The 25,688-nt window shown below is 41.7% G+C and overlaps 1 protein-coding gene across 3 annotated transcripts in view; it reads right to left on the bottom strand.

Moving 5' to 3' along the window:
• The window catches only part of LOC140463463 (G protein-coupled receptor kinase 5-like), a 233,790-nt gene that overhangs the window by 28,977 nt on the left and 179,125 nt on the right, over positions 1 to 25,688 (bottom strand). For all 3 annotated transcript variants that reach the window (XM_072557445.1, XM_072557443.1, XM_072557444.1), the window contains exons 6-9: positions 11,883 to 11,975; positions 10,113 to 10,176; positions 9,666 to 9,806; positions 5,730 to 5,920 (exon numbers count right to left, since the gene is read on the bottom strand). In XM_072557445.1, the coding sequence (XP_072413546.1) occupies positions 5,730 to 5,920; positions 9,666 to 9,806; positions 10,113 to 10,176; positions 11,883 to 11,975 (489 nt within the window). The remainder of the gene's footprint in view (positions 1 to 5,729; positions 5,921 to 9,665; positions 9,807 to 10,112; positions 10,177 to 11,882; positions 11,976 to 25,688) is intronic.

Genomic DNA, 25,688 nt, shown 5'->3' with positions numbered 1-25,688 from the left:
AGACATAAGGAGAGCTATCAAAAGGCGATCGTCAAGGCATCTAAAGCCCCTGCCATCTAAATATTTGAAAAAACTGCCTGCGGTGTTTAAAAGAAGATCACTGCTTGCTATTTTACTCAAATTGTTGACATAAGCCCGACAGCTATCATTTATAGGCGAAAGTGAGGATTGCAGATGCTGGAGATTAGAGTCGAGTGTGGGGAGTTGGAAAAGCACAGCAGGTCAGGCAGCATCCGAGGAGCAGGAAAATCAACATTTCAGGCAAAAGCCCTTCATTCAGAAGGGCTGAAGGACTTTTGCCCGAAATGTCAATTATCCTGCTCCTCAGAGACTGTCTGACCTGCAGTGCTTTTCCAGCACCACACTCTCGACAGCTATCATTATAGGATTAGCACAGCACTTTCATTATCATCACAATGAGAAACCTGCCACTTCACAATTTGACTGACAGCTCCAAGCAGTCATCAGGGTTTTGAGACTCTAAAGCCAAATGCTTGTTTTCATAAGAGATTAAAGCAAATTAATTGTAGTAAATGAGTTTTTAATTAATTAGCATTCCCTTTTTAAAATATGAATTCAACAACAGATTGTTAAGAAATGTAATTAATCTCAGTGTCCTACTCATGGTGGATACAGGGTGAGTTGGCATGGTGGGTAACAGCATGAGTCTTCAGGGGCTAAGAGCTACGAGGTGGGTGAATGGACACAAGTTGTCACAGAAAGTATGAGGCATCACTGAGGGTGGGTAAAGGGGCATGAGTATGCAATGGGTGGGCTATGGGGTGTGTGGGTACAAGGGGTGAGGGCCATTTTCTATTTGATTCATATCTTCAACAAAGTGCTTGAGCACTGAGGTCAGCCTTTTGCCAAGCCCACACTTGCACACACTGAATTTTTTCTGAGGACCAACCACCATGACTTTCATTTTCACCCAGCCCCAGGATGAAAATCCAAAACCTCCATGGCCAATTTTCTAGGTTGGGTTTGTAGGCCCAGGAATCATCTGGAGTGAGAGTTCTCGACAAGGAAGTCAAAGTTCAGACCGTCTTGTTTAGGTTAGCCAGTGAATGCTAAACTTCCCTTTTTCCTAGTTTATCATTTTTTTTTGCCTGTTAATTAAATTTTGATCTATTTTGACTTTAATTTGGTTTGGCTACAGGGAATGCCCTATAAACTGAGTCCTTGTTCAGTGGTTGATTTCAGTTAGTCATTCGAGAAACTTGAAAAAAAACTTTTCAAAAGTTGTCAATCGCTATGGGGATCGTTAACAATACCAAGCTATCCCATTTGAAGAAGTATTTTTGCAAGTACACAAAGCAGTCTGCTTGTGCACCTTTTCATTTGAAAGATGACATACCCTTCACACTGCCTTGCATGGTGATAATGGCTGGTGCTGACTCCAAAAGTGAAGGTGTTAAGAGCTAAAGATATATTTTTGCTTTCTGTTTGATCAGCCTATTCTCTGTATCACGTTGACTATGTGCCACAATTCTGTTATTATCTGAGGGCAAAACTATGTGTTTGATCACCAGCTGGTACATTTCACTTCCTTCACAATTCACCAAGTACTTGCTGTTTCCATGTACAGATTTTTCACAAATCCAATCACTAAATAATGCACTAGTTCTGGAACAACCTGCAATAAATGGCTCGGTTTGATATATTATTCTTTCATGTTTTTTAGGGCACTGAGCTGTTTTTAGTCCCCACCTAATATAGTTTTTTTAAAAAATACGTTAAATAGCACTAGAGCGCTCATAATCACTGCTGCAAAGGCACAACAGCTCGAAGGTTCATGTTGCATGACACGGAGAGAATGCACATGGAAAGTTTCTGTTGGAGATTTTCCATGTGCTCCTAATACATGCCGCTCTGATAAAGAAGTTCATTCACGCACGACTGTTGGGAATGACTTCAAAGCTACATGTCCCAGGTGACAGTGCTAATGTAGTCAGTATTTCAGTGATCAGTTTAAAATACCGGTGAAATAAATATTTCCAGCCCTGGCAAAGTATTGTTTTCATAAAAGACTTTTGTTCTGTGCTTTCTGCCCTCCAAACCAAAATCACACTGACCAGATATTGGGAGCCCAAAGAAAGGGGAAGCCTGCCCATCACACTTGCTGCAGATTGTGTAAAGGAGATGAACTTATTCTGAAATGCAACTTGTCTGAGATTGCAGAATGCCCTGTACTTGAGCTTTGATGGAGGAGAAGCTCCATGTGAATGACCGGAGATACAAACTAAAAGGAAAATACCAATTTATGCAACTGGAGTTTTAAAAATAATGATGCAAGTACCCATTGTCTCTGCTCAGAGTAGAAAGGTACAGTTTTTGAGTTCTTGTCTCAAACTCCTTGTGCTATTGATCTTTGATTTTTATTTTGAACGAGGTTTTGGAAGTGGTGCTTTGCACTAGATTAGTTTTTCATTATCCCAGTCTTTGAAGTAACGTTTCTCAAGACTTCCTCATAGTACATACATACATCAATCTCGATTTAAGATGGTTACCTTATAACCCACTCTTATTTTGTCAATGCTATTCTGTCACTATCAGATTCTTTCCTACATCCCTATGAAAAAGCACCTTGAGTCTCCTCTATGCCCTTTGGCAGTTCCACTTATTCACTATGTACTGTGGAGCCTGTCAGTCTGTACCATATACTTTAAGGCACTTTCACATTGAATTTGCAACTTTCAAATTGCTTGGCAACTCAGAGATTCAATGGTTGAGTTTTGAGTTATCTATATTTTAGATTAAACAAGAATTTGCAGCTCACCATTCAGTGTGTCAGGCCTAGAGCTGAAACTATTGTGAATTCGAACATGTATTTACACTCCAAGGTCAGCACTGCGGGAAGGGAGCTCCTGCTCTTCAATGGAACAGAATTGACAGTCTATTCTGGATGGGACTAATGAGACCCCTGGAGAGGGTACTCTCCACTGCAAGCGTTTGACACTTATAACACCAGTCTGATGTCAAACAGGTTCAGGAGGTCCCCAAATTAAATGTGTTGTGCGTGCAAACTTTCCCAATAGGTTTAAATTCAGTAGTGGCAAGCAGAGTACTGTGCACGCAAAAAAAGCAAAGATGACTGAGTACTCTCCTAGCAACAGGAATTTAAATTGGAGCCAGACAGCTTAAAGGTAGTGCCAGGTTGGAACAGGCACTGCAGTGATCAGTCTCAGATCAGGAGCTGCAGTATCAATTTATCCTAACTTTATCAAAACCACCTGTTGAGTTAGATTTGTTACCTCCACTACTAAAGGAAGGCTAATGCTTTCACCAGTCTGTTGGCGTTTGTCTGGAAAAATATATTGCAAAAAGAAATGGACAGATTTCAATGAAACTTGCTAGAAAGGTAGGGTAAGGCCCAAAGACGAAGTGATTATCTTGGTAGAACTGTATTCTTAATGTTTTGTTTAAAAACAAACAAATTCATTCACATTGGGAGGTGGGACAAAATAACTCCATTAATATAATGTTGCGGGTTGTTTTAGAATTGTGAGCATCATCTCCACTACTGTGCTGAAACTGTCACAGCTGTCAAAATGTTTTCAGAGCAAGTTGTTGGGGTTGACGAGTCTGAAGTCTCTTGAGTGAGACAGAAGCTTCTTAATGAAAAGAAGTATCAAGCAGACAAGGACAAGCCGCCTAATTACAACAATGTTGAGTTAACAGCTTGGGGCAGAAGTATCTGCTCTACTAAGTGGCCTCTTTAGCTGTTGTTTTGGTTTCCACATGTTTTGGTATCACAGTGGGCCATATTACAAAGATGTTTCAAAATGTGTGTGGACAAAGCATAAGTTAATTGATAATGACACCCAGATATGGATGAGCTTTTCATACCTGCATAGCTTTAGTTAGCTGTACCATACTAGTGCTGTGAATGATTGGTACGGATTGGGAATTTCAGGTGTTGGGTTTGAAAGGTCAATACCACGCTGATGTTTAACCCATGAAATTTATTTCTAGCTGGGACAAACTGGTATGTGGCTTTATAATTGATCAATTGTGTTATGGTGACCTGTGCCACTGTCTCTGGCTGTTTGCTGTTATTTCCAAGAATAGAGATCACAACTTGAAAGAGAATCCTCATTGTTATAATCTGATAGATACTGGCAATATGCCTAGCCCACTGCAAGTGGGTTCATTAGAAAACATAGCTCTCTAAAAAGCTGCAATGAAAAGAGAAAAGAAAATATTCAAAGGGTTTTATTTCAGAGAATAACGCTGCGGTCAGTTAGATAATAATTGAAGGTTAAATTTGCAAGTATGTAACATAGATCCCCTCAAACATGCAGACTTAGAGGTCTTGATAGACAAAAGTTGGCAATCTGTATATAGTAGAGTAAGTGTGAGATGATGAAAGATTTGTTTTGTCCAGTTGCGAACTAGTGAGGCACTATTTAACAACAATCTACCTGCTTGGGTAAATGACTTCTGACGACATGACAAGGCAGCAGGTTTTCTCGGAGCCAGTTGTAACAGAGTTCTTTAAAAATAAACTCTTTCATTTAAATCTTGTGCTCTGCTTATTCAGGCTGATCGTTCAAACTACGTTGGTAGAGTCAATGAGCACTTTTCATATTCAGGTCACTGATTCCCTTCACTTGTAGTCCTGAACTTAGAGTTGCAATCTGAATGAACTCAACCACAGCAAGGAATTAAGTAATCCAATCATTTACTGCCTTGGAGAGATTCACCAATGGCTGCTGCAAATGCACAGAAGCTCCTGATGCATCTTGAAAACATTCAGGAAGCATGTCAATGTTTCAGAGATAAGTTCTTCATAAAAGGTTAGCATTTGAAGTTGGCAACTTTAAACTATATCTCAACTGGGATTTTCAGGTGTCCATGAATTCAAACGGGAGTGAGCACGCTCTGAAAGTATCACTCTCAACTGGTAGTTCAGTTTTCTGACATCGCTCGGAGGTGCTGGAATTTACCACCTTAGAAGGGCAATTAAAGACCTGTAAAGTTCCTTCATGAGCTTGTTCACATGTAAGGGAGGGCAAGATGATGATTTACAAGTTGTAAATCATCAAACCTGCACAGTCTGCTGCACAGCAGTTGGGTTCAGTGTGGGCAGAAATTAAAAGGCTTTTACATGTTGAAAAAAGTTGAGACTGGTGGAATGGTGCTCCATTTGTTCACGTGTGTGTACATTATGGTTACTGGCCCCATGATGCTTTGCCTCTCCTCAGCATGGCAGAGAGTGGTAGGCTTCGTCATGGCTACCACCTACATTTGTTGTGTTCACTTTGCAGGCAGTTCCTGCCTCCCGGTAACAATCAGAGTCCCAGTTGGGCACCAAGGTTCATTCCGGCCCAATTAGAACTATTTACATTTGAGGATGCATTGTGAGAGTAATGCTGCCCAGAGTTCAGCCTTGGAAATTAGTTGGGTTAAGGTTCCCAGCTCTGTACTTCCAGATGCTCAAGTATCATCTGTATATTTAAAGCAACTTCCAATTTTTGACTCCAATAACTGGTGAACAATCATACATTAATTTAACAAACTGGTTTTGCTATCGAGAGTTCACAGTCACCATCCATCTGACGTTGAACAACATAAACAATACATTCCAACATAGAACAATTATTTTTGAAACAATAAAGAGGGGCAAAAATATTTCCTTAAACAGGTATCTCATTGTAGCCTAGAAGCAGCAAGAGACCCCAGACAAGGAATGCCCTGCAATGTGGAACGTGTGGAGCTCCTCTCACCTGTAAACAATGTTTTCCTTATGGAGATCCCCCAGGCCACAACAGATCTCAGCTGCATAAAATACAGCACGCTCTTCTTCAAACCCTGGGTTTCCCATGTTATAGATGTGGAACTTCAAGTCACCCCCATTCATTAAAGTCAGAACTAAGCACAGTGCGTCCTTTGTTTCATAAGCATAAGCTAAATTAACCTACAAACACAGCAAACAGAAAAGTAGGTAATTAAACAATACCCACGAGTAGTTACAAAGCAAAATCTAGTCAGGCGAGTGCAGATGGCATCATAAAAAGACAGTAAAGCTTGAGTGGTTTATGGCATAATCTGAATTCCAGCTATTAATATTCATAAAAACATGACAGTTTTAAGTTAAGGGATAGAATTTCCCCCAGTTCTAGCGAAAAGGCAAGGTGAGTAGAACACTAATTCATGTGGGATTTTTGTTTCCCATATTTGATCATCTAAACTTTCCATGCCTCCTGAAAGCTTTTCTTTTGGCTGTGGGTGGGTCCTGTGTCAGGAGTTGACTTATTTATATTGTCGCAGTGTTTTTGTTTATGAATATTAAAAGGATAAATCTGCTCTATAGTAAAAGCTTATGTAGGTGACTCCACCCTCTTTACGAGGCAATAACCCAACCTTTGTGAGTTGCCAATCCCAGGTGGCAGAGCCATTGTAAGGAACCATAGGTTGAAGTGCAATCACAGCCACACATCAGTATCCCACCATTCAGTGCCATACCATGACACCATCTACATAGAGTTGGTGGAAAATTCCAGGCTGGATACACAATGGTTATGTTCATGCGCCATTTCTGATCAGATCACATGCAGTATTTAATTCAATATTTGATTGTTATTTTGTTTTACTGTCCCTGTGTATCTCAAATATTTGTGCTCATTCTGCAGCGCGCTCATACATTTTCGGAGCAAAGACGACAGACACCCGAATTAAGCAGCAACACCAGGCTCCTAAATCAGACAAAAACAATTAGGAAGTGGTCTGAAATTGCATATTGCATTGATTAAGAAAATCTAGACCAGCTTGCTAAATTTATTATATTTTTCCCTCTTCTATGACAAATTGTCTTCTATGCTCTGAAAGCATCATTTCCTTGTGGGTGTGGGTGTATGGCTCCACAGCATCTGTTGCTCTTTATAATAACTGGGAGCAGGAGTAGGCATTTCAGTCTCTCAAACCTGCTCCATCATTTAATACGATCGTGGCTGATCTCATCTCAGCCTCAACTCCAATTTTCTTCCCGCTCTCCATAACCTTTTAACCCGTTACCAATTGAAAATCTGTCTCTCTTTTCCTTCACTTTACTCAATGTGTTGGCATCCACTGCAGTATGGGATAGCAAATTCGACAGATTCATGGCACTTAGAGAGAAGTAATTTTTAATGTCTCTCTAGACTCTCACTCAAAGGGGCACAGTGTGAGCTTCGCTGGTAATTTTTCAACCATGAAGATGGCCGTTGCTGAGTTTGAGCCGATTTTTGTCTGTAGTAGATGACGTTTGCTGAATCCCCGGGAACCAACTGGCTACTTAATCAATGGGATGGAGAGCCCCATTGTCTTCCTGCTTAACTTCAGAAGAGCAACCTTCCTGCACTGGCCAATTAAGGGCTACTTGGAAGGCACATTGCAACACCAAGTTGGCATTTGACCAGAGTTGGGAGGAGTCGGGTCATGAGTGGGCGGCACGGTGGCACAGTAGTTAGCACTGCTGCCTCACAGCGCCAGAGACCCGGGTTCAATTCCCGCCTCAGGCGACTGACTGTGTGGAGTTTGCACGTTCTCCCCGTGTCTGCGTGGGTTTCCTCCGAGTGCTCTGGTTTCCTCCCACAATCCAAAGATGTGCAGGTCAGGTGAATTGGCCATGCTAAATTGTCCGTAGTGTTAGGTAAGGGGTAAATGTAGGGGTATGGGTGGGTTGCGCTTCAATGGGTCAGTGTGGACTTGTTGGGCCGAAGGTCCTGTTTCCACACTGTAAGTAATCTAATCTGTAATAATACATGGGCATTCCCTGGCAGCCTCTTTCTTAATTTGTGGTGGGGCCCTCCTGATCAGGCTCCTCTGTGGCCCATGGAGGACCTGACAGTGGCAAATGCCACCCCTACTAAAAGTCTCCTGCCCCTTCAGCTTTTGCTAACAAGGAGCAGGAACCTTACTCATTTGTCTGCAGTAATCCTCAGTGGCCCCAGCAAGCCCATCCACTTCAGCTAACCTCAGTTTGCATGCATTGCCCCTGGTCTTGTTTCTCCTTCAGTCCCAGTAGTGGCCACCTCCTCTGGTAGTGCTGCTGGGACTGAAAAGCTTCCAGCTATCTGATTGGCTTGTCATTCATGGAGGTAGGATAGTACTCCCCCCCCCCCAAAGATCTGGGGACATTGGTGTTAGGGAGGTCACTGACTGATTAGGACTTTATCCTGTTAAGGTTCAGAGAAAATTGCATGGGGTGGGAGGTTTTGCAGGGAGTTGCTGGGAGGGGGGAGATAGTGGCCATTAGTCTTCTGGCTAAGATAGCAGGCATCATCTAACTTATTATTTCCAGCCCAATTTTTCCCTCTAAAGCTAAGCAGTACAACAATCGGGAGTGGGATCCTTAAGCAACTGTTCCTCTGTAACCCTCAGCTGAAGACCATCTTAGCTATCCTGCTATTCTGGGTGAATGTGCACAGAGTACAAGCAAGATCCAGAGTTGTGACACCAGTCATACATTAGATAGCATCTACTTAAAGTGCAGAATGATAGAAGTAGCTCTTAGGGCATGTCTGCAGAATCTAAACCTCATGCATTGCAAACAGAACTCGAGTCTTATATAACATACAGATGTTATATTTAAATATTAAGCATTTTATTGGAGTGTCAATACTACCACAGACTTGAATGTGGAAAAATCTGCTCAAAATGTTTCACATGATAAAAAAAAGAGTATTGTATGCAGTTTTCATTCTATTTTCTTAAAGCCGTACCCAGATGCAGAAATATGTTGGAAGCTGAACTAAGAAAAGCATGTAGGATACAGTCAAACAATGACACAGCTGTGATCAGTCAACTGATTGAACAAGGGTTTTGCTCATTCCTTAATCACATTCGATGAAGCAGGCACCGCAGAAATGCTGCTTTTATTCTTTCTGAAATACATCAGCTGAAATATCAGAAAATATTCTCAAATTTAGCACTGATTGAAATCACTGCAATGCATATTTCTCCAAACACTACTTCTCCACTTTAATAATTATTTGCTAGAAATTAATTTTTTTAAAAACGTGATGGAAGCTTTTACCTACAAAGCCAACCTAGCCTTTCACTTCAGTTGCTTATTAAACTGGCCTGTAGGTCCACTATTTTCAGCCTTTATTTTGGAAATCCAGCACTTTTTTGTAATCTTATAGCATCAAGCTGACCAATTGGTTTAAAAAGACCATACATTTATGTTTGTGTGTCCAGCTACACGGATGAGTCACTGCAAACAAATATTCAGTAGAAAGCCAGTGGCAAATGAGAAAAAGATTAAACAGATTAACAGAAATCTAACTAAATTTAAATTACATCCATTAGCTTCTCCCTGCATGAAATGATGTGTACGGTTCCCAACATATTCACTATTTCAAAGAAAGAAACTGAAGGATGATTCGTCAATTAAGTTAAAATCCACCAAAATATTAAGACAGCAAATAGTATCGTTTCCGCATATCGTTGCATTGTTTACTTAGTGCTGTTGAAGATTAAACATGTTTAGCATAATCTCAAAACAGAGTGGTGGACAAAATTATACCTTCCCAATTGTGTTGTATGAGGCACAAAACAAGGACGTAATAAACAGAACACTCAACTCTCAAAGGCAAATTGGTTCGGATTCTGAATATCGTTCAAGGTGGACTGTACACACCTGTCAACATATCACATGGCAATGATACTCAAATACTTACTACAAATCTACTGTTTACTTTTTCTAAAATCTGCTTTTCATTTAAAGCCATCGCCTCTCCTTTTCGTTTTTTTATTCGCTTTTTCTCTAACTTCTTACAAGCATACATTTTCCCTGTGGCTCGCACTTGACAAGCACAGACCTATATTGAAGCAGACGGAACAATTAGTTCTATACATTTACATGTATTTAGAACAATAAAAATATTAAGGCCTTCAAAGACACATAACCTCTAAACCTGGATTAATAGTTCAGCAGGTTGCATGGATGATGAAATTGCTTATATGTTTTAGAATTTTGACTGAGGCCACTAAAATATTAGTTGAAACATTTTGGAAGTCATTTAAAAACAAACGTAATCTCAAAGAAGGCATTTTTCTTGCACTTAATTTGAATTCAAGAAGGAAGAAAATACTTGAGCAGAAAAAGCGCTGCCAAGATATCTTACCTCACCAAAGCCACCTTTTCCCAGTACTCGATATTGCCGAAATGTGTTTTTCGTTACAGCTTGTCTGAAAGAAAAATACAACCTGAGCAAAAAACGCACATCTTTGCTTTTGGGATGGATGAGTGGAGAAACAATTTAGTAGCAGATAAGTTCTAACATCGCCTCAAAGATACTAGAAATTCTCCATCTCTATTTTCTTAAGCATTTCAACATGCTCTTCTTTGGGCCTCATTTGTTTATCAATAAGATTAATTTAAGTAATATCATACAGAACATGTTCACCCATTGATAATAAGAAATATGCTTTGTGGCTGACAGTATTACCTCAAAGACTGAAGTATCTTTATAGCTTTTTTTTAAAAAGAAAGAAGTGCAGTTGCAAGTCCTCTGGCCTGTGATTCAAACTTCCTGTCAGCGGAAATAGCCTACTGGAGCTCTGGGGCAGCTACATTCTACAAGGGCAGCATGGTGACTCAGTGGTTAGCACTGCTGCCTCACAGTGCCGGGAACCCCAGGTGTGACCCTCGGGTGACTGTGTGGAGTTTACAGATGCTCTGCGTGAGTTCCTCAGTGTGCTCCAGTTTCCCCCCCCCAACAGTCCAAGGATGCAGATTTGGTGGACTGGCCAGGCTAAATTGCCCATGGTATCCAGGGATGCACAGGCTAGGTGGATTAGCCATGGGAAATACAGGGTTACAGGTTTATGATAGGGAGATGGGTCTGGGTGGGTGGGTCTTCAGAGGGTCAGTGTTGACACAATGGGCTGAATGGCCTGCTTCCACACTGTAGGGATTCTGTGACATTCAAGAAACCTATTCTTTGGGCTTTCCTAACCTTGCAAAAGCACCCACTCCCATCACACCAGCCCGCACAGCACAGAACCTGCCCCCCGGCCAATATAGAACTAGTTTCCAGACTGAAGTCTAGACCAACGTTGCTCACACTCCATCAGTTTCATTCATATTACTACTGAAACAAAACAAATCTCATCATACCCAGAGAATTCTAAACAAAATGTCTGTCTCTTAGCAGCAGTTTTAAATAAAAAGCAGAGTTAAAGTTTGATGCTATAAATGCACAGTTAATTCCCTTTAACATTTTTTATGACAATTTAATAGATTACATTTCCCCTTTAAGTACCAGGCTACAGCTCTTTAGCTCACCAGGCTTTAATATACACACTGTCAAAGCAAACATTTTCCATCTGGTTCAATGTTGAATTATGATTTTTACAAGTTTTAGCTCTGGTTTCAATCATTGTTGCACTGCATTAATGACAATCCTCAGTTTGCTTAATAGCATAGTCATAGCACTACTAAATAATTCATTATACGTCAGTAAGCAGGCACCAAACAAAATGCAAGGTATCCAGCAGATTACAAATAATAGAGTGAACTAGAAAAGGCTTAATAATATAAAAGGATAGTTGGAGGGAGAAAGCCTGAAAAGAGGAAACTTGCGATCTGCAAATCTCTTATCCACATCCAAGGGGTAAAGAGCATAGAATTATTGGGAAAAAGTACGTATCAACAGTGAGACAATGTATACATGTATTGAACATAAATAGATCAATTTGATGGCCTTCATGTTTCCCTAACTCCAAAATCTCTCATTAACAAGTTTCATTATCAGCAAGTAAAATAAGTCTGTTGTAAAGCATGGCCCCAGTTTGTAGTCCCAGTTTAAATCTTTTGACTGTTCAGTAGCTTTAACATGCTTTAAATAAAAATGCAACGTAAAGACACACGTCTTTGCTTCCACGAGCCTTACCTTTCCAGCCACTTCCACTGCAGAAAACGATCAAAATACATGCTTTCCTGGTATTCATTAAATGGTTGTCCACTGAGATAATCGTGCACTGACCTATTTTACAACATTATGAAAATACAATTGAGAAACATGTTAATTTGTGTGAACTGACAGGAATAGTAATCTTGCAGGAATCATAACAAAGATTGCACATTATTTCAGGTGTGACCACAATAATCTACAGCATCATTTGAATCAAATCACAACAGGAGACCATTTGACCTATGTTGCTCATGCTTATTTTGTGTTACAGCTATCCAATTAATGCCATCCTTCTGCTGCTTTCCCATAGGACTTTAGTTCTAATCCCTTTAAGCATTTAGCCAGTGCCAACTGGGAAGTTATTGTTGATTCTGCTTTCATGACCTTCTGAGGCAGTGCACTATAGATCACAACTCTTTGGGTTAAAACAAAAAAAAAATCATGTTAGCTCTGGTTTTCTGCCTTTCACCATAAATCTAAGTCCTCTGGTTACTCACTTTTCTGGAAACAATTTACTTGACTTACAGTATCAAAACTGTTTAGGACTTTTAAATAGCTTGACCGAAACTTTTAACTTCTCCATGGAGAACAACTCTCAATATCTCCACATTGGAGTTGACGGAGCATTATTGAAATTCAAAGGAGGAGGCCATCAGTCCATTGTGTAATCTTTAGTTTGGCTGAGCAAGAACCCGATCTCACTTTCCAACTCCATGGTATTGTTCTACTAAACCCCTCTACACTATCTATCCAGCTTGACATCCCTCCTAAAGTGTGTTTGCAAATCGAATACAATACTGCAGCTGGGGCCTAACCAATGCCTTATAAACATTTTAGCACAACTTCCTTATTTTTGTATTCTATTCCTCTATTAATAAATAGAAAAATCTCATATGTTTCTCAACAGCTTTGTCAACTTATTCTGCCACAAACATTTGTGCACATACACCCACAAGTGCCTCTGTTTGCACTTTAAAATTGTACCATTTAATGTAAATTACCTCTCATCTTTCTATACCAAAATGTACTGCTCCATATTCCTCTGCATTAAATTTCGTCTACCAAGCTGTTTGTTCAGTTCACCAGCCTTTGACATCCTTGGGATCGTCCCTATCCGACTCATTGTTTACTTTGAATAATTTGCTAAGCTTCCCAGGCCCATGTCATTGATATGTGATTTAACAAAAAGAACAGCTGCCCTAATGCTAGTTCCTGTGGACCACCACCTCTAGTTTGAAAAGCAGCCATTCACCATACTCTCCACTTGCTGTCCTTTAGCTTTTCTTGTCCTGACGTCTAGTAGGAGAAGTGAGGACTGCAGGTGCTGGAGATCAGAGTAGAGTGTGTGTTTCTGGAAAAGCACAGCAGGTCAGGCAGCATCCGAGCAGCAGGAGAATCGACGTTTCACGTATAAGCCCTTCATCAAGAATTCCTGAACTCTGCCGGATAGCAAGTCTGGGTGGATTGATTGTTAGAGATTAAAGGAGGCTGCTCCTCATATCTTTTCATACTGAAATATGCTCCCCTCAATTCCCAAAACTCAATCCAACATTCTTGCTGTTGGGCTGAAAACAGACTGATCTAAGATTTGGACAATTCAGGTATTCCTTTTGCTGTTTTTAATAACATTGTTTATCCAGTCGTTCATGGGGAAACTGAAGCTTCCCATTAGCTCCCTAAAATAGCTCTTGCATCTTTCTAGAGTTTACCTGCAAATTTGTTACCTTATTTCTTTCCACTATTCGGTGGCAGTCAGCACATACCAACAGTATAATAATTCTCCCACTGACTATTATTTTCCTCAACAATGTTTGACTACATCATCCTTCTCCAGCATTTTAACTGTTTATTTGGTATACTTTTTAAAAGTCATTCACGGGATGACAGCATTGCTGGCTAAGCCGGCATTTATTGCTCATCCCTAATTGCCTAGAGGAAGAGCCAACCACATTGCTGTGGGCCAAACGTGTGTAGGCCAGACCAGGTAAGGACAGCAATTTCCTTTGCTAAAGGACATTAGTGAACCAGATGGATTTTTCCAACAATCCACAATGGATTCATGGTCATCAACAGACTCTTCATTCAGATTTTCATTTACTGAATTCAAAATCCACCATCTGCCATGGAGTGTTGAACCTGGATCCCCAGAACATTGTCTGAGTTGCTGAATTAACAGTCCAGCGATAATACCACTAGGCCATCACCTGCCCAACTGCCACACTCAGTCCTACTTCCCTACTTTTCTGGCATACCTTGTTATCAGGAAGATTAAATCCTCAATCCACTAGTTTAGAAAAATATCTGTGGAACTGCTTTAATCTGTATTTGCCCAAATCAAGGTATTTGGTGACACAGTGGCTCAGTGGTTAGCACTGCTACCTCACAGTGCCAAGGACCCAGATGCAATTCCAGCCTCGGGAGACTGTGTGGAGTTTTCGCATTCTCCCTGTATCGGCGTGGGGTTTTCTCCACATGCTCCAGTTTCCTTCCACAATCTAAAGATGTACTGGCTAGGTGGATTGGCCATGGTAAATTGCCTGCAGTGTCCAGGGATATTTAGGCTAGGTAGATTAGCCAAGGGAAATGCAGGGTTATGGGGATAGGGTGGGGGTGGCGAATCTGGGTAGAAAGCTGTTTGGCAAGACGGTGTGACGTGTTGGGCCAAATAACCGGTTTCTACACTGTAGGGATTCTAAAAAAAAAACAAAAGTTGCCCCGTTGCAGCTGAAGTGCTTGCATGAGATCCAGAATGCACAACCTGGCATGGAACGGGTGTTCTCTGCCTCATTAATTAGCCTACCTTTCATCTTCCTTTTGGGTATTAAGGAATGCAAACTACCCCGTCCCTCTGGAACCTTCCTACCTTCCCTTCCTCTGCCTCACTTTGTCTCCATCCTTCTCCTAACCCCATGTCTTCATGAGTGTTTACTACCTTTCTGACTTCACTCTCTTCTGAAAGCTCTGTGGCGTTGAACTCCTCTTCGGTCACTTCCCGTCTGTGCCGATTTCTCTTGGACAGGAGTCTTCTCCCTGTCCCACAGACTCCTTCACCCGTCTTCAAAATACTCCCTCCACCTGGATGCCAGCCTCTGGCCTTTTTACCTGCACTCGACCTGTTCATTGAGAACTATTGACAACTATTGACATGATATCAGTTGCCTTAATTTCGCTGCTCCTCCTCACCCATTGGAAACTATCTCCATTTGAACTGACTGCACTCTGTTCCCAGATCCCAGATTCAGATCCAGATCCCACCCTGACTTTGTAATTAAGCCTGTTGACAAGAGTTGTGCTGTTGTCTGACGCACTGAATTCTTCATTGTGGAGGCTGCCAGCTCTTGGGCACCTCTGACCTCCTTTTGGATCATCAAACATCTGGCTGTTGTGTCCATGACTGTCACGAACCTCATCCTATCCCACTACCCCCAACCTCCACGCAGACAGTCCCCAAATCCTAATAAGTTGGCTTCTACTTCCCCAAAATTCACTAACAGGACTGCCTGGGCAGATCCGTTGTTTCTGTCCACTCCTGCCTCATGGAACTTTTCCCTTTCAATGTTGACTCAATTTTTTTTTCCTTTCCCCTCATCTAGTCCCTTCCCAGTTGCATCTGCAATTCTTCTGATGCTTTACATCAGTTTCATAATTTATTGTTTGTTAGAACCAGCCACTTTTTTTAACCATGTAACTTCTCTGCATGTCAACTTTCCATCAGGAAGGTCTTAGACTCTCTACTTTTCCTGGAAAGAAGACTGAACTATCCCCATCCACCACCAGCCTCCTCTCTGGCCAAACTCGCCCTCATTTTGAGCAACTTCTCCTTTAACTTGGCTATCCGTCTAGAGATCAGAGGTATGGCTTCAGGTATACCTTTGTGGAATACATGGAACATTCCTGCTCTGGTTCCTCCTCCCAACTTCCCCGGTGGGTCGATGACATCATCAGGGCTGCTTCCCCCTTGACACCTGTTTCTATTTCCAGGGACAGGCTGGCCACTGACATCCTCTACAAACTTTCCAACTCCCACAGTCTGCATCCTCTCACCCTGCTTCCTGTGAAGACTCCATTCATTTTCCCAGTTTCTCCATCTCCATTGCATTTGCTATAATGATTCCACATTCCTCCAAGGTCATCAAAAGTGTCCACCTTTTCCCGCAACTGAAGATTCCCCATCATTGTAGTTGACAGGATGCTTAGTCATGTCTGACACATATCTCAGACTTGTGCCCTCACCTCTTCTCTTCCCTCCTACAACACAAATAGGGTCTTTCTTAGTCCTCACTTCCAGCCCGAATAGCATCTAGAGGATCATAAACCATTGTGTCAGCCACCTCAAGTGGGTTGCCACTATTGGATGCAGATTCATATCGGTCTCCCCTCCATTGTCAGCATTTTGCAGTGACCGTTCTCTTTAGGACACCTTGGTCCACTTCTCCAACACGTCCCCATACCCCTACAGTCCTTTCCATGCAATCACAGAAGATGCAACACTTGCCTGTTTACCCCTTCCTCCTCACTATCCTAAACTCCAGACACAACTTCCAGGAGAAGCAGCGACTCAATCTAGACTATTATATTTGCTGCTCTCAGTGTGGTCTCCTGTACTCTGGGGGGATGAGCTACAGATTGTAATGGCTTTGTTAAGCAATATGCTCTGTCTGCAAAAATGACTCTGAGCTTCCAGTTGCCTGCCACTTGAATACTCCACCATTAGTAAGTTTGCAGATGACACCAAAATTGGAGGTATAGTGGACATCAAAGAAGGTTACCTCAGATTACAGTGGGATCTTGATCAGATGGGCCAATGGACTGAGAAGTGTCAGATGGTGTTTAATTTAGATAAATGCATGTTGCTGCATTTTGGGAAAGCAAATCTTAGCAGGATTTATACACACTTAATGAGAAGGTCCTGGGGAGTGTTGCTGAACAAAGACACCTTGGAGTGCAGGTTCATAGCTCCTTGAAAGTGGAGTTGCAAGTGATAGGATAGTGAAGGTGGCATTTGGTTTGCTTTCTTTTATTGGTCAGAGTATTGAGTACAGGAGTTGGGAGGTCATGTTGCGGCTGTACAGGACATTGGTTAGGCCACTGTTGGAATATTGCATGCAATTCTCGTTTCCTTCCTATCGGAAGGATGTCGTGAAATTTGAAAGGGTTCAGAAAAGATTTACAGGGATGTTGCCAGGGTTGGAGGATTTGAGCTATAGGGAGAGGCTGAATAGGCTGGGGCTGTTTTCCCTGGAGTGTCGGAGGCTGAGGGGTGACCTCATAGAGGTTTATAAAATCATGAGGGGCATGGATAGGGTAAGTAGACAAAGTATTTTCCCTGGGGTGGGGGAGAGTCCAGAACTAGAGGACATAGATTTAGGGTGAGAGGGGAAAGATTTAAAAAAGACCTAAGGGGCAACTTTTTCTCGCAGAGGGTGGTGCATGTATGGAATGAGCTGCCAGAGGATGTGGTGGAGGCTGGTACAATTGCAACATTTAAAAGACACCTGGACGAGTATATGAATAGGAAGGGTTTTGGAGGGATATGGGCCGGATGCTGGCAGGTGGGACAAGATTGGGTTGGGATACCTGGTCGGCATGGACGAGTTGGACCGAATGGTCCATTTCCATGTGTACATCTCTATGACTCTGATTCTAATTGTTCCAGCTTCATTTTCCTGCCCATTCAGAGAGAGGGGGCCAACGGTTTTCTCTCAGACCGTCATGACTCTTTGGGATTCTCTCGAGCAGACTCCTTGAATATTTTTAAGGCAGAGGTAGATAGATTCTTTTCAAGCAAGGTGTTTGCAAGGTTATTGGAATAGGTGGGAGTTCAGATCCCGGGTTACAATCAGACCAACCATGATTTCTTGAAAGGTGGCAGTAGCTGCAAGGGCTGAATGGTCTCCGCCTGCTCCTTGTTTGAGCAGTCAGAGGGGGTGGAGATGCTACCGCTGTCAGGACCATCTGATGTTCAAGCTGCTGGCATGATATCGAAAGTCCAGAGGCACGCTGTTTCAGATGTGGCAAAGCTTAAACAATCTCTCCTGCTTTGGTTCTCTTTACTTTCTGGGCATGGCTCAGAGCAAATGAATGTCAGCTCCCAGTTTTGTCAGATTGCAACAGGAAGCCACGCCACCTGACCATGACATCTTGGGTCAGTGATGTGCCCTGGGTGAAGGGAGTCACCTAACAATGCAGGAAGGAGGTCAGTGATCTTCCCCACTCGGCAAAGATCAATGCTATCATCTAATCTCTGCTATCTCAATCTAACTTCGCCACTGCACCCTGCAATGTTCATGATTGCATGTATTATGTACACTCAACAGTTCTCATCTGAAATAAATAACCCTTCCAGCCCTAAAGCAATGCATGCCTGCAACTGAGCGCGAAAGACCTTATGTACTAAGAAAGTAACTGGAACCACGCAGAGGCTGACAGCCTGTAACTCAGTGCTGATGGAAATGAGTCTGAGCAAAGAGATCATTGGGTGCGCAAAGGCTGGCAGTCTCCAAGCAATTGCAAAATGAGAGACTGGGAAGAAAGAAGCCAAGATCCACAAGCTGTACGAGATTGAAGAGATGCTCATGTTCTTGTGTGCAAAGCGACCTGGCAGAGTCAAGACCTCTGTGTTCCTGAGCTCTCCAGTAAAGTGTGAAATGGTGCAACAGTTGGTCCAAGAGCAGGTATGATGTGGTGAAGCTGATGCCAATTTGTGCAGATGAAGGATCATGGAGAATGTTGTTCAAAGAGCAGGCAGGGATATTGTTAAGGAGAAATAGTCAGATTATGGCTGGGACAAGCATTTGAGAAGGTTCATCTGCCAGATGTCCACTCTCAGCTGCATGTCAGGAATTTGCACCACATGGTTCCTGGAAAAGGAAAGATAAGTGGTGTACTAATGAGAGGAGTTGGAGCTTTAATGACATGCAAATGAATGAGAATCTGCTTAATGGCGAGATTCCAAATTTGCCATTTAAGGTTTGTACAGAAAACTGGGAAAACAATTCTCCGTGCAAATCAGTACCAAAGACCCTGTGTTAACAAAGTAATTGGAGCCACACTGACTGGCAGCATGTAACTTTGTGCTCCTTGAGATTCAGGCTATTTCCATTCTCTCAGTGTTTTCTCACCTTTCTCATCATTGCTACACCACACAAACAAAGGGAAAATTCCACCCTTAATCTCAAAAGCCATATCTTCAGTTTTTTTTGGTAGTAATTTTGGTTGATAAATGTTGTTTCTTGGAAATTGTATTCCCCTGCCTTTTGGAGGCAGTGATGCATTTTCTGATCATATACTAGCGATTCTAGTCATTTGACATATAAAGTTTACACGCAATACAAATTCTAACAGCACAAACATTAGTTTAGATTGAATAGAAACAGGTTCCTGCAAATAATTGTAAGTTTCTATAGCCATCTTTTGGAATATTGTGTGTAAAGTTTGGTTGGTAACAAAATTTACCACCCCTCCCAATATCAGATACTGAAAATGGATTTTTGCAAAAGGATAATGTACACAAGTTCAGGTCTAGTATTATCAAATCTTTCCCAGCAATGAATGCCAGAATCAATTCTCAGTGTTCTCTGCTTTAATAGCCCAACAGTCTATAGTCATTCAAGATTTGTATCTTGGGTGCTACTTGCAGTTGTTGAGAGTATGTTCGCTGAGCTGAAAATTTGGTTTGCAGACATCCCGTTTTTGGTGCACAATTTCTTGTCTGTACCTGTGTCGTCTGTTGTATGCATCCATTCTCATCACCTGGATCATCCTGAGGCCATTTTGTCTGGCTGTTTCTCTGGCTTATTGATTGGTGGTCTGCACGTGATACAGGCTGATAGCATTTGATTTCTTCTGCACTCATGTAGGAATCAGAGTTGCTCGTAGATAGCACTTAGACAGGTGGCAAAAGATTCGCATTTCCTTGCTGGTTTTAGAATCTTTCACCTGCAACTTCATCCGTAGATGGGTGGCAGAAAAATATCGTGACAAGGATATGCTACGACCCAATACACTACCTTACATAACGAATCAGAACTGACAGCCAGACTCCTCCTACCACTCAGATTTATGACAGCCCATAAACCGACAGCCACACTCAAAACAACTTACCAGAACAAAAGACCCAATACCCATCATGAGCAGGATATATGTGGTGTACAAGATTCCATGCAGAGACTGCACAAAACACTATATAGGACAAACAGGCAGACAAGTCGCGATCCGCATTCATGAACATCAACTAGCCACTAAACACCATGACCCAGCTATCCTTAGTATCGATATACACAGATGACAAGGATCACAGATTTGACTGCGACAACCCAACAATAATAGAACAAGCCAAACAGAGGGCAGCCAGAGAATTCCTAGAAGCTTGGCACTCATCCACGGACTCCACAAATAGACATATTGACCTAGACCCAATATACCAACCACTGCAATGAACAACCAGAACCGGCAACTGGAAACAGTGGGAATGAAACCAAACAAATGCCAAAAGACATAGTACAGCAGCGCTTCACAGGAGGCTCCACAACACTGAGGATGTCACCTAGAAAGGGGACAAAAATGTCTATTAGCCAAATTCCCAGCTCAGCAAACATACCCACAACAATGGGCTCAGTGGTTAGCACTGCTGCCACACAGCATGAGGGTTCCAGGTTCGATTCCAGCCTCGGGTGACTGTCTATGTTGAGTTTACATGTTCTCCCTGTGTCTGCGTGGGTTTCCTCCAGGCGCTCCGGTTTCCTCCCACAGTCCAAAAGATGTGCAGGCCAGGAGAATTGGTCATGCTAAATTGCCTGTAGTGCATTAGTCAGAGGGGAATGGGATTGGGTGGGTTACTCCTCAGAGGGTTGGTGTTGACTTGTTGGGCCAAAGGGCCTGTTTCCATGCTGTAGGGAATCTAATAAAAAAAACTGCAGCATCTAGCCATGTTTTAGAAAACACAGCAGATTCTCAATTCCCTTATAATCCTCTCAGTATTTTATTGTGCCTTTTGTGAACCATGCACCACATTTATTGCGTACTGATGACCTTATACAAGTCTCTCAGATTTTATTACATTTAAGTTTAGAACAGCCACTACCATTATTCAATTTAATGAGATAGTAGCTCTTTTCCACAAACACACAGGTGGTTCCAGAAGTGCAAAGCTCAAATGTATTTAGAGATGTTGTTGACACTCAGAATTTTATCATTTTGTTGACACTCAACAAAATCACTCAGAATATACACAGCTATGATTGAGGTCAATGAAGACTACTGATTCTGTAACTAGCAGCTTTTAAGTGTGAATGGCAATTCCTAAGTATTTGCCGCCCCCTCCCCCCTCCCCCCCTCCCCCCCCCCCCACCTTTCCTCATTGTTCTATCAAGTATAATCATTAGAAAATATTTGAAGATCTTCTCAGCGTTTCGCATTTCAGAAACTAGCTGGACCCACTATGCCCTTGCATAGTGTTTTGAAAAATCAGCCATGAGATCTTCAATTGAAGGAATGCACAATTTGCCATGAGCTAATATATTCCCCAAGAAAGCAAAGAGTGAAGTGTTTCTGTACTTCATCAACAAATGTTTACAGTTGGTACTAATTTACACTTGGAAGAGAGAGAGAGAGAGAGAGACACTGCTAATTTTACTCATATTAGTGTTTCCTCAACCACACGCTGACTCAGCCTTAAAATAACCACAGATAAAGGGTGTGCATGGCTTCAGCATAATTAACTGCTTCTTTGACGTACTTTGAAAAAAGGAGAAATATTAACAAACCTCCAAATCCAAGCACATATTTTGTAATTTATACTTCGATTATAGTTATCTTAACTTAGAATAATATTTAAAATGCCATGTGTACACAACATAATCAGCTTCAGCTGACTTTTCAAACATGAAGCTAACACACTTCGGCCAGATCCCAGGTAGAAATTTGAATCACAAAAATCTTAGTGCAGAAGGAGACCATTTGGCTGATCATGCTTACACTGGCTCTTCAAATGGGCATCATTACTTAATACCAATTCCCTACTTTTATTACATTTCTACCGTGTTCTGTTCACTGCTCAACATTGGAACTTGCTCCACAGTACACAGTCCATTTATAGTAGCCATCAACATCACCTTTCTACTTAAATACTACAGAAAAGTTTTGAGCTGCCTGTCGATTCAATAACTCGGGTATAGTATTTAAGGTTCTGCCACAGATTTTTCAAACATAATTGCTCAAAGTTTCTTCGATCTGCTTATGCAGTATTTACACTAAAATCAACTTCAGCATGGATCTTGCTGACAATAAATTCTTTCAATGTTTCCAGCACAGCTTGATTGAATTCTCTGCTACAAGGTGAAAAGCCAACAAACTATATGAACAAAGTAATATTGTGTCATACTAGGTTCAAGCAATGACCATTTCCAATCAGAATAGGATATAAATAAGTTGGGATGTTTAAGATGGTGCATGAATTAATCTTCTACGTTGCTTCCCACTAGCTTTGGTCTTTAAATCATGATTCCAATCAACCAAGCACCAATAGTGACAGCTACCAAGCCCTCTGCTGGAAATATTACAAGATTTTCTCATTTTTCTAGTTTTTCTTCTCTGCCTGCTACCTTAGGTTTCCACTGTCCATTCAATCTAGCCATACCAGTTAAACATACATGGCATTCTGTTGACAAATTGGGGACGCTGTTTCTAAAGCACAAAGTTTTAAAATGTGTATTGGCTATAATGAGATTACATTGCCAACAATTCAAGCAATGTTTCTAAAGCGTGATTCTTCTATAATGCAGGGTTGCACAAGAACACAACCATCACGTTAGGGAAGAATACCTGTAGTTATTGCGAAAAAAGAAAGTCCAATCTAAATCAATGTACCCTCCAGTATAAACATCCATTGCATCCACTAAATACTACACAGTTTTGCCTCAACCGTTGCCCTTTATTGCTATTGCCATAACCCACCTTGCTTAAATTCAATTGTGCGTTGGCAACGTTTTGCAAGAATTACATGCAAACAGTTTGCTGGATCATAAATCACTCCTGCATTGTTCTGGAGGTTCACTTTGCTCGTTCAGTCTCTCGTGTCTGACACTAAACAGTTCTACCATTGTCTCCTCCAAGGAATTAACTGTAGTCTATTACAGCAATAAAGCAAACATACTGTCAAAAGAAATGTTCCTATGATGTAAAATGGCTTCTTCATAATCTTAGAGAAGAAACCAACACGTTAAATCCTGTGCAACAGTCAAGATCATAATAAAGGGAAAATTGTTAAAGGGAAAATTGTTAAAGCGAATTACCCTCTTATAGTGCCATAGATACTGCCCAGGACATGCATTCACAATAGCCTTCATCAATGGGATCAGAACAGTGATTATATGTTAATCACAGCAAGCAAACCTAACAATGAGAACATTATTGTGCGGATACAAACTCAAAAATGTGTTATTTTTGAGTGGTGACATTTCCAAATACACGTTCCAATACATTTTAATGCGGGGAAGGTAATTGGTTATGGATTGGTCTTAAGCCTGCAGGCAAAAGTGGTTAATTTCCCTATGACATAAGTAATAGTCATTGCTTAAGGTCCGCCATAAATAGATATGATGGTAAGTGGAAATGTGAAGTACCACTTTTAAAGAAATAGAACCAAAAGGAAATATTTAAAACATTATAAAATACACTCAAGTCTTTTGCCAACAGAAAATGGGCTTTTAATGCTTAGTTCACTTTTTAACAGTAACTGGGGATTTTAACTGATGATTCAACAACAGATAAATCACCTTGTAGATAGCGGGTTCCTTGGACGCACAAAAACCTGATCTGGGGCCAACTGACATCCCATAAAGTTCTGAAAGTAATGTCATTTCTTAGCCAAATGCAGTGAATTTACACTGCAAAAACTTGGAACAAGATGCACTCTCTTTGTAATGTAAAACTCTCGCCTTGTTGAGAGATAGTAGACCACATGATGGCTGATCTCCTGTCCGGCATTATTTAATTTTTATAGATTTTGGGAATATCCCATTCCAGGCACACTAATATCCAGATAGGGAACAAAGATAATCCTGTGACCCTGAATTCTTATTACAAAGAAAGCAGCTTTTCTGTAGTGACTAATCTTTTGTACTGTTTGCGAACATCTCCAGCTAGATCACTCATGGAAGCTGAAAGGTTTACAACACAGGGGGCCAATATGTCCCAGCCTGTTGAGAAAGAATGCTCTCATCTAATTTCACCTTCCAAGTCTTGGTCCTTAGCCCTGTAGATAACAGCATCTTAAATACTTGACGTACTCATTCAAATGTTAGGAGCAGGACTGATGTCTGTGAAGGGAATGGGTATTGGGAGTTGGGAAAGATTGTCCCCGCAAAGCCCTCTATTGTAAGGAAGCCTCTGCATGCTCCATTTGCATGTCAGGGAAGGAGGCTGGGATGGAATCCAAGCTGTCTCTGAATGAAGGTCCTAGGCAGCACAGAGGTTAATGCAAGGCAAGGCAGGCTAGGAGGTGTGCTAGTGTTTACTCAGACATTGGGATAGTTGTAATCATGACTCAAAACCTAATGCCATATGCCCCATTAATCCCACGTATTCCTCTTGCTCCTTCCTCACTCTCATGCCCCTTCTATTATACCCATCTCTTTTCTGTGCCCATTATGTATATGGGAGGTGGTGTAGCAATGACACAAGACTTGTAATCACTTGATGTGCTTTTGGTCAATTACAGTTGCTTTGCTGACTCGAAAAGGGACTTAGAGTGAACAATGTGATGCTCCTAATTGCTTGAGGACAAGATTTGGTATGTCCATTCTTGGACAATGAAGGTCCTGCTGATGTAGTTTAAAATTATGCAAATAGATGGCATTACTGAAACAGTGGAGACATGATTCCTGGGACTGCTTCAATTCCAAGCCATTCATTCCACTCCCAAAGAACAAAACAGTAACTTTGCAAGTGCCCTGTTTTCCCTGTGATCTCTCAGCCTCCCAACTTCTGTTTGGACCTTTTATATGACTATTAATGTCTGCCCTTTACACCCAGAGCTCATGGAATCTGTGAAGACCCATGCTTTTGATGGGCTTGTACCCATCTGCCCTCACACTCTGCATACAGAGGCCAGAGTGACTAACTCATTAGCACCTCCCTGCCAATACCCAGCCCCATCTTCTGCAGCTCCCAGAGCCCTCTGATTATCAATGAGATTGCAACTTTCTATGTAGAATTGTCCCCATCACTGTAATCATCCCTCAGTATCTCAGTGCACCAAAACCTCATCGACAGACTTCAGTTGTCTGCTTTCTCAGGGTTCCATTGGACTTCTCCAATAAGCCCCCTCGGTCACCACCCAAATCACCAGGACCAATCATGGCCCACCCCTCAGAATGACTTCAGCTGAACTGAGGTTTACAAAGCATCCTGATTGATCTACCCATAATCCTTGGACTGGTTGCAGGTGACCTGCAGGTCTGATCGTGGCCCAGTTCCTGGACTGGAATCTGACTGTAGTTCCCCTTGGACCCCATTAGAAGTTGTTTCTCAGTGACTTTCACTCACAGCCATTAGCTGGAAGCGCACACAGTGTATTTGCTGGGTGAGCTGCTGGTAATGTTGTGGGTATGACACTGACATATCCATAAGCTACCTGCCTTGTTCTCTGATCCGAAAAGCATTCCAAGCCACAGAAGTGGTAGTCCATTACTTAACAGCAAAGCAACATCAAGTACAGAGGCTGGTAGCCTCCAAGTGAGTGAATGCAAGCTAAGAGGTGTATGATTCACCATGTGCAGATCCAGG

The sequence above is a fragment of the Chiloscyllium punctatum genome, chromosome 38 (genome assembly GCF_047496795.1).
Source record: "Chiloscyllium punctatum isolate Juve2018m chromosome 38, sChiPun1.3, whole genome shotgun sequence".
Lineage (NCBI taxonomy): Eukaryota > Metazoa > Chordata > Chondrichthyes > Orectolobiformes > Hemiscylliidae > Chiloscyllium > Chiloscyllium punctatum.
Note: the sequence above shows the minus strand (reverse complement) of the source record. Positions and strands in the feature narration are given on the sequence as shown.